The following is a 9534-nucleotide window of genomic DNA, read 5'->3' as shown; positions in this document are numbered from 1 at the left end:
TTTTTTTTTTTTTTTTAATGTCAGTATTTTGTTTTTGTTGTTCATGCAGTGTTATTTTGAACAGAATGGACAAAGACAGGTGAAAAATTCTTCAAAATATATATATTTTTTTTGGTGTGTGTGTGTGTGTGTGTGTGTTCCACAAAAGAAAGTCATATGGGTTTGGAATGGCATGAGGGTGAGAAATTAATTAATTGTAGTTTATTTTATAGTGTTATTTAATTTTTTCTTTATTAACTCTTAATAAAGTCTATGCGTAATGCATCATGTTGCCTTTTTCTATTTCATTTTAATTTTATTTATTAACTCTTTAAGACTATGTGTAATGCATCATATTGCCTTTTCTTATTCTTTCATTTTTCTTATTTATTTTTTATTTATCAAACCTTAACTACTATGTACAATGCATCATGTTGCCTTCTTCTGACAGATCCCTTTTTTCAGTGCACGCTCGCCCTCAAAATACACACAAAAAGGTGAGAGTGTTCACAGAAAAGAGTAGTAAGGGTGGGAGACGAATACAGGAAGTGGGCTGATGATGATGATGATGATGATGATGACGCTCAGGTTCTGAAATCTTTGTATGAGTCACGACACGTTGCGTGTGACGTCACAGCAGCAGAAGAATGCTTTTGATTTCCTCATAGCGTTCAGAATGTCCTGAACTCAAGAGGACACCGTTACATACACACGCAGAAGAAGCTTTGCTCTGCTTCGTTTGTGTGAATACCACCTGATATCGCTCCTCAATGACAGAATAAACTTCCATTTGACTTGCTTTCATATCTGACAGATCTATGACTGCTATCTTCAGCCCTAAGACATCATAGTACAGTAATACACATCTAAACCAAAGTGTTTTGACTTGCTTAAATTAAATCAATGCTTCTAGCACAGTGCAATATGATAATTTACAGGCCAATAAAGAAGCACAGACGCTTCAAAAGCATTGCAACTTCCAGGCACTGCTGCACATACAGAAAGTTCACGTATTTGCAATTGCATATGAAAAAAAGTGCATAAAATAGACTGTGAGTGTGTTACACATATATATGCATTAATTTTGACTCACCATGCCCGGGCTCTGAGCTTTTATGCGGCTATAATATGAGATTAATCTGTTTCTGCTCGCTCATGCTTCCTCTGGGGCCTTTGTATTTCACCTTTGGGAAGCACCGAAATTCCGCATCACTGTCCCGCACACTCCCGGTGCACCCCGGGCTCGGGCTCCGAGACACTTGTTATTATTGTTGATCTAACGCGAGCCTAAACGAGACTGGAACTGACGCTGCCCGGATACACGGCGGCAAACCGCATACAACTACTGCGAACTAGAGAGAAGAGCAACAAAACAGCGGTCTTAAAAATATGTCGGGACTCTATTCTGTACGTCTCGGGTGGCGGTAGCGCTGTGCGGGACTCGGTGTTTTAATTTGAGCCCCCAGAAGACTGACAGAGCCACTCCTTGGGTTGCTGGGATCGCTCTTTCCGTGCAGGCCTCTCGTAAGCTTCCTCTCCTCTGCCCATTAAACTAACGGAAGTGACATCTTCCTCATAGAATAGAAATGAGAGCGGGCAGAAAGGCAAACAGCGTTAAGGAACGGGGTACTTTAGTGGGCGGGACTTAAAGAGGAGACGCTGTCTCTGATTGGTCAGAAGCGACAGGTCTGAATAGTAATTAGGCGATTTTTTTAATTAGTGAGCTTTTCAAACAATACGTTACGCAATTGTTTATTTTATTAGGAAAATTTCTTGTACAAGAAGAAGTGGGCTCTTTGCAAACCTAATTTTCATACGTTTTATAAATGACTTTAAATTATATATAAATATTTTGGAACAAGATAAAAACAATGAAAAATGTCGTAAAATGTGTATAACTTTTTTTTTTGTCTAGCAGCGAATGTTGTTCATATTGTCACGATTGCAATACCTCTTGTAAAAACATAAAATATATATAATATGTAAGCATAAATAAGCAAAATTTCAGTACATTTTGGTATTTATGCGTACGATTTGCATTTATTTATACTACACTATATACTATACACATTATAGTACACATTATACTACTTAAACGTTCTAAATTGTACTGCAGCACATCTTATAAATAATTAAAAAAAATTTTTTTTTTAAGAGTTTCATTTTTCACATTTTTGCTTTCGCTTTAGTCGTCACGTGGTACTTGTTACTTTTCTCAGCGCTGGGCGGACTACACCAGTCACCGTCGTTTGTGATTACTAATCAGGCTTGATCTTTTCATCATTTTATAGAGGAATCAGATGGAGAATTCCCATTAGTATGTCAGGCATGTATATTTGTAATAATGTGACTTAAATGATTATACTTTATATTATACAAATGTCTCCAATAAGATATAAGACGTTCTGAGATTTGAATGCGACTCAATAGAGGAATCGGCGTTGTGAGCCGTCAAGCGCCCCTTGAGGAAAAACATTACGTGCTCTACACTAAACTGTAACTAGGAACTAGTTGCTAGTTGCTTTTGCCACCCAATGTACTCTACCCATTAAACTACCGGAAGTGAAATCTTAATCCCGGACCGGATGAAACCGGCCGCAACAAGGCACATGTCGAGTACAGTGTGTACGTGTGCAGGTATTGCCTCATTATTACACATATGCATCCGCCAAACCAGAGCTTTTCAGTCTTTTAGATGCCACGGACCCCCAAATATGATGACCCTCGTGTGAGGGACCCACATCCTAAAGTTTAAGACATCTATATAGTTTTATGTATAAATACCGCATTCACATTTACATTTAGTCAAGCTTTTATTCAAAGCGACTTACAAATGAGGACAATAGAAGCAATCAAAACCAACAAAAGGGCAATAATATGTAAGTGCTGTGACAAGTCTCAGCCTAACTCAGTACAAGTAGCAGGGTTTTTATATATATATATATATATATATATAAACCCTGCTATATATAAAATGAATAAAAAGAAAAACAAGTAGATAGAATAGAAAAAGAGTAGGGAACGCTAGAGTTAAAGGGTCATTTTTTAATGTAATAAATAAAAAGAAAACAGGAAGATAGAATAGAGAAAGAATAGAGAATTCTAGGCTCTTTTTCACAAAGAAAACAAGTAGTAAGAACAGAAAAATAATAGAGTGCAAGTGTTGAAGGGTCAAGTGTTGTTTTCTTAGAATTAGAATAAAGTAATAAAATATTTTTTGTATCTATTTTTATTGTTTATTTATTCGTACATTTTTACACAGTTTTTCTTAACTGGTACTCGGGTATTATTTACAGTGGTCAATAGTTTTGCCCATAACAGAAGTGGTTTTGTCTGCCATATCAACAACTTTTACGACTAGCAGTTTGTTTTCAAATATTTGTGATTTTGAATATTTTGAATTTGTTTCTTTTCATTTGAGTGCTTCTAATTTGCTAACTTCAAAATGTATTATAAATGCCTGCATCACATCAGCCACTCTGCTTTGTAAAAATCAGCATAGGTTAATTAGCCAAAACAAAAGCTTTGTTACTTTTTGTTTCTGCATGTAGATGTTCCTCCTGGACTGTGAGAATCGGTCTGTGACTGTCTGTCATTTCTGAAGATGAAAGGGAAGAGCTTGCGATTCTCTTGCTTCTGGTTGTTTATTGTGGTTTGCTCAACGGCTTCACGTTATGCAACCCATCAACTCGAGTACATGTTGAGTAAGACTGCAGATTGACTGGTAAACACATTTACAAACATGCACTTTTCGCAAGACAGCACATGCAATAAAGATGACTTACAATAAATTAGGTTTATTTCCCTTTTTTTCTGTTAAAGCGAAATATTGTACACACAACATTATCTAGGTCACATCAAGAAACAGGAAGTGATCCACGTGTTCGAACCCTTTAAGGAACACCCACAGACAGCAGTTTTGTTTTCGGCATCTTATGTTTTGTTTCACTTAAGAGTGAGGGCACAATAAAAAGATGAATTAATAGCTTAAATATTGTAAAAACATTCTGCATCAAAGAATTCCATAAAACATGATAAAATGAATACATAATAATAAGAAAGCACAGGTTTAAAATGTTTCTCAGCTGGTTTCCTCATGTATGTCTTGTGACTGGTAGCGATGTCTCAGTTCTTGTATGTGATAGGCCCACGCTCTGTCCACACCGTCACCTTCTACTTTACACGCCGTCCAATCAGGAAACGGAAAACGTCCCGCCACAATCAAAGCATCTTCAGGCAGCTCGGCCAGTAACTTCTTTTGCAAAAGACTTAACTGATAAAGACACAATACACGGTATATGAGGGCTTAATAATATGACGCAAATGCATTAAAGTCTTTGACGGAATTCATTCTAAGTCTTATTAAATGATTTAGGAATCACTGTGGTACTCACCACACTAGGGGCTAGAAATACTGTGACATTTTTATACGCCGAGAGATCAACCTGGAAACACACACACACACATATTACGCACAATATTGTGTACCAATCATATCTTGCATGGGAAGTTAAGATAGTGTAAGACAATAGATTATAATATTATAATTAAATATTTTGGGAGCATAATATTGAAGTATATGTTATTTGTATAAAATATTTGTGTGTGTATATATATATATGTGTGTGTGTGTGTGTGTGTGACCCTGGACCACAAAACCAGTCATAAGGGTCAATTTTTCGAAATTGAGATTTATACATCATCTGAAAGCTGAATAAATAATCTTTCCATTGATGTATGGTTTGTTAGGACAGGACAATATTTGGCCGAGATACAACTATTTGAAAATCTGGAATCTGAGGGTGCAAAAAAATCTAAATACTGAGAAAATCGCCTTTAAAGTTGTCCAGATGAAGTTCTTAGCAATGCATATTACTAATCAAAAATTAAGTTTTGATATATTTACGGTAGGAAACTTACTAAATATCTTCATGGAACATGATCTTTACTTAATATCCTAATGATTTTTGGCATAAAGGAAAAATCAATCATTTTGACCCATACAATGTATTTTTGGCTATTGCTACAAATATACCCCAGCGACTTAAGACTGGTTTTGTGCTCCAGGGTCACATATCATATATACTGTATATCTCCATATACACACACACATAATATATACAAATATTTTTCTATTCTATTCTATTATATAATATATATAGTATTTTGAGTGTTTAGATGTACCTTCCACAGATCTTCTCGCCGATATGAAACACTTCTATGTTGTCCGGCTCTCCACGCATGAAAATACGCAAGACGAACAAGCCAGGGATTGAGCTCATAACCAACTGCTGGAGAAAACCCCTGACAGCACGCTTCTAACACCTGCACACGATTAAAACAAACACATGCGCACGTTCACTACTGTTCAAAAGTTTGAGGTCGATTTAAAAAAAATAAATTAATGCTTTTATTCAGCAAGGATGCATTAAATTGATCAAAAGTCATGGCAAAGACAATCATATTGTTACCAAAGATCTGCATTTCAAATAAATGCTGTTCTTTCCCACAAAAATATGAAGCAGCACAACTGTTTTCACCATTGATAATAATAATACATGTTTCTTGAGCAGCAAATCAGCATATTAGAATGATTTCTGAAGGATCATGTGACACTGAAGACTGGCGTTATGATGCTGAAAATTCAGCTTTGCAGCACAGAAATAAATTATATTTTACAATACATTAAAATAGAAAATAATCATTTTAAATTGCAATAATATTCCACAATATTACGTTTTTTACTGTATTTTTGATTAAACAAAATGCAGCCTTGGTGAGCATAATAGACTTCCTACAAAGCATTAAAACATGAAAAAGTAAGAGGATCACTCACAATTCTGCCATCACCTGAGCCCAGGTCAGCGATGCCTCCAGATCGGCCCTTCAGGAGAGTCATGACATTACTCACTTGAGTTCTGCTCGCTGGCATATAAGGCACCTGGAACACAGCAGCAGTCATAGGCTGATAAATCACTCCTCAAGAGCAGCATTAAGACAGACACACTCCTCAAATCTCACCTGTAATCTGAGTGGCACTCGGCGAAACCCCGGCATGAGGATTCCAGCCCAGACAGCATAGACCGCCAAACCCGTGCCCGCCGTCAGCTGCAGGACCTGCCAGCCGCCCAGTCGCCTCTCTTTGAACTGTGAAAGGACTTCCTCTTGTATGTCGTCTTCCATGGCTATAGAAATAAAAACTGTATGATCACCATATTATATTTTATACATCATATTTTATGTTTACACAGCCCTGAAACTTCTGATTTGCAAAAAGGCCTAAAATTACCTAATTTAATGAGTTAAAGAATATTAATAAATCTTTACATCACATACAGCGTCTTCACAGAATAAGAATGAAGATTTGAAGTATGACAAAAAGAAGTAGTCAAAATGTATCATAACTTACAACCTGCAAATTAGTGGAAAACGTGGAAATCAGGATTAGGCATAAAATAATGTCTTCAGAATCATTCATACATGTGGAAATCGGCTGAGAATTGAACAAAAAGTTGTAAGCTGGCTCAAATGATGACAGGAATCATGTCTTCATGCCACATGTTTTCTGCTGATTAAGGGATAATAAGACTTCTTCACCTTGCAAATGATTGTTGAAAGCAAAAATGCTACAAAATGCATCGTATTTTGCGAGAAAGTGTGATATGTTCAAGCAAAACAGGCACTATTTTTTGGAATCAGCACCCCAAAATTAGTAAGAAACAAGTATTATGTGTTATACATTGTCATATTGCATACACGTACCTGAATACTGGGTTGATACCCGTTTCCTGAAAAGTGGCTTAGTGGTTTAAGCTACAGGCTTGAACCTGAAGGTAGCAGGGCAAAGACATTCACTTTAATTTCGTTTCTTTTTGCGCGATGAGGTTAAAATGCAGACTTTAAGGGTATTTAATTACATGAATGACATAATTTAATATTTATTTTAGAGGAACAAAGAGGACCTGAACCATTTGGCAGCTCGGTTCTTTTAGGTATGTGTTTGTGTGTGTGTTGCTGGTGGCACTCGACACAAGGACCAATGCATGAACTATATCGGAGACAAATATTGTGCCACTATCAGCACAATTGGTACTGGTTCGCACAGTTTTGTTTTTACAGTGGAGATATAGGGTATTCTGTAACTTATTTACTTGGGCTTATCATGCTATAAAGTTATAATATACTTATAACAAACACTTATAGATTGTGTTTGAGGTTTTGCAATGGGATATGGACAATGTGGGCATAATTCACATTTAGTTATGTAACACCTGGGCGTATTTATCTCTTTTACACCAACAAAATAATTTCCAATAAAGGCATTAAGTCATCCTTTGACATGTATTTTATTGACACGTCTTCTCAGTTGCACAGTAAACCCAAATGTTAATGTAGTTTACTTTTTCCACATATATTTAATTATGGCTTCATACTTGTTCATACTGATCAGACTCTGTGCCAAAAAAAAAAAAATCGCACAATTCATAAATATAAATAAACATTTGTCAAGTAAAGAAACATTCACATCTCTGGAGCTCAAGAACCTTCGTTTTTATAAATATTTATAACACAGACAGAAAGTCATGCACTGAACGTGTTAAACTCATTCTTTTTTTAAAAGGAGATGCGGGAAAAAAATATACAACCTTCGCACAAACATTCCAAAACAACCAACTAACCTTCACTGTAAGCGGCATGAACATTCCTACAACTAAACACAGCACAGGACAACTTCCTGTTTGGGATTTTTCAAAATACAGGTCCGTCGCCTGAAAGCATATTTATATAAAACTGTATGTAAAAAAATCTGTCTACTCACGAGTTATATTCATAGGTTATTTATTTATCCCAAAATATCACATAAAATAAATATTTGATCTTTTTTGCTCATTTAAACATTTCTTCAAGCTAATTGGAATGGCCTCTTTCTTTATTTAAGCATAAAATCAGTAATTATTTTACACTATCTGGAATAAAAATCTTGCTATATTATGACATATTTCTTGATGTAGCCTAAACTGTTTGGCTGAATAAGTCACATATTTTACTGATGTTTTATCTACCCGAGGCCATGAATAATAATAATAATGAGTGAAATGATTACTCCATCTGTCCAGATGATGGCGCTCTCATAAAGATGGGGAACTGAGGGAGAGAAAGTCACATCTGACCAGACTGGCATTGACCATTTATTTTCATTTCAAACTTCAAAGCTTATTTCAAATGAAACATCATACAAAGAATGTTACACCAGTCAAGACTTCAAACAGCTGTTGCATGAATTTGTCTGGGGGAAAAAAAACCACACGATTATATAAAGATTATCCTGATTCACAAATCGCATTTACATGCAAAATAACAATTCCGACTGTCAACATATGAAAAACCGTTTATGCATGTAGCACGAAATATTGTAAAAAATATTGTTTTGCTAGTTGAAGCATCGTGTATAAGAAACACTTGTGGAGAGAATGATCATCTGTATATTTCATCCAGCACATCTGCTTTCATGAAAGTCAAATGATATATACATGTTTAGATTTAGGCAGAAATGCAATAAATGCATTCAGATGTTCAGACCTCTGACACTGTCCAGCAGAAATATCTCATACATCTGATATCACCACAAACATTTGTTTTATTCAGCTTTTTCAGTTGCTCAGCACTATTTTTTTAAACTATGGTAATAGTAATTGTGAGCGGTTGTTTATTGTTTTAAATTAGTTAACTGTAGCTTAACAGCATGCAACAGTGAGATGCACTGAAATGCTTATTATTTGAGTTGCATTTGAGTAATGTGCCTTGATAAGTATGCTAAAACACACACACACACATACGTGTGGGTAGGCCTATTTGCAATAAAATCGATGTTTACAGTATTTATATGCACATTATAAGCTCTTGTGAATTAGCAAAAGAGGAAAAAAGTAAACATTTCAATATTCAATACAAAATACCATACATAAGAACTGTTGAAAATGACTCTTTTTTTCAGTTTAAGTCACAATGACCATGTATTTACCACTGTTATATCTCTAATATTACAAGATTAATATATATTTGTGATGTGATCTATTATACATTTTTGTTAACATTTCTAAATCATTTGTGCATACAGAAATGTCAAACTCCTTCACTATACAAATAACCCATTGGTCCTTTCATAAGCAGTATGCCCCATACAGTCAGTTTATGACGTAGGTAAGTCTGTAATTTCTTGTAATATGAAACATTGTAAATCCCAGAATGTGCTCTGTATTAAAGGAACGGTTTACCTAAAAATGAAAATTTGCTGAAAATGTACTCACCCTCAGGCCATTTAAGATCATCTGAACAGATTTGGAGAAATGTAGCATTTCATCACTTGCTCAGCAATGGATGCTCTGCAGTGAATGGGTGCCGTCAGAATGAGAGTCCAAACAGCTGATAAAAACATGATTATAATCCACAAGTAATCCTCACCACTCCAGTCATTAACATTTTGTGAAGCAAAAAGCTGCATGTTTGTAAGAAACAAAACCATCATTAAAAGATTTTAACGTTAAACCGTCGCTT

At 35.5% G+C, this 9534-nt stretch overlaps 2 protein-coding genes across 4 annotated transcripts in view; both read right to left on the bottom strand.

Moving 5' to 3' along the window:
• LOC107661759 (exportin-6-like) overlaps positions 1 to 1562 on the bottom strand; it is a 27892-nt gene extending 26330 nt beyond the window's left edge. The window contains exon 1 of the mRNA XM_016451526.1: positions 1073 to 1562. Coding sequence (XP_016307012.1) covers positions 1073 to 1075 — 3 coding nt within the window. The 5' untranslated portion in view covers positions 1076 to 1562. The remainder of the gene's footprint in view (positions 1 to 1072) is intronic.
• A 1667-nt stretch (positions 1563 to 3229) lies between these two features.
• Positions 3230 to 9320, bottom strand: antkmt (adenine nucleotide translocase lysine methyltransferase). Of its 3 annotated transcripts, XM_016451326.1 has the most exons (7): positions 7659 to 9320; positions 6742 to 6806; positions 6001 to 6164; positions 5816 to 5920; positions 5164 to 5304; positions 4374 to 4424; positions 3230 to 4252 (listed from the first exon to the last, which is right to left on the bottom strand). In XM_016451326.1, the coding sequence occupies exons 3-7, from the start codon at positions 6160 to 6162 to the stop codon at positions 4061 to 4063; spliced, it is 651 nt and encodes a 216-aa protein (XP_016306812.1). In that variant the 5' UTR covers positions 6163 to 6164; positions 6742 to 6806; positions 7659 to 9320; the 3' UTR covers positions 3230 to 4060. The 3 variants fall into 3 exon arrangements, with proteins under 3 accessions (XP_016306812.1, XP_016306811.1, XP_016306813.1); XM_016451325.1 differs by having other exon boundaries at positions 6742 to 9320; XM_016451327.1 differs by lacking the exon at positions 6742 to 6806.
• Positions 9321 to 9534: the final 214 nt, after the last annotated feature.

The sequence above is a fragment of the Sinocyclocheilus anshuiensis genome, unplaced genomic scaffold (genome assembly GCF_001515605.1).
Source record: "Sinocyclocheilus anshuiensis isolate Anshui unplaced genomic scaffold, SAMN03320099.WGS_v1.1 scaffold207, whole genome shotgun sequence".
NCBI classification, from domain to species: domain Eukaryota; kingdom Metazoa; phylum Chordata; class Actinopteri; order Cypriniformes; family Cyprinidae; genus Sinocyclocheilus; species Sinocyclocheilus anshuiensis.
This window is presented reverse-complemented; position numbering and strand designations above follow the sequence as displayed.

What these genes read in the sequence shown, in the direction of transcription:
- antkmt (XM_016451325.1), bottom strand. Translation starts at nt 6,162, where the DNA reads ATGGAAGACGACATACAAGAGGAAGTCCTTTCACAGTTCAAAGAGAGG. An exon ending in GAGTGCCACTCAGATTACAG is followed by an intron (nt 5,921 to 6,000) that starts GTGAGATTTGAG and finishes GCTGTGTTCCAG; the next exon opens with GTGCCTTATATGCCAGCGAG. An exon ending in GCTCAGGTGATGGCAGAATT is followed by an intron (nt 5,305 to 5,815) that starts GTGAGTGATCCT and finishes AATCGTGTGCAG; the next exon opens with GTGTTAGAAGCGTGCTGTCA.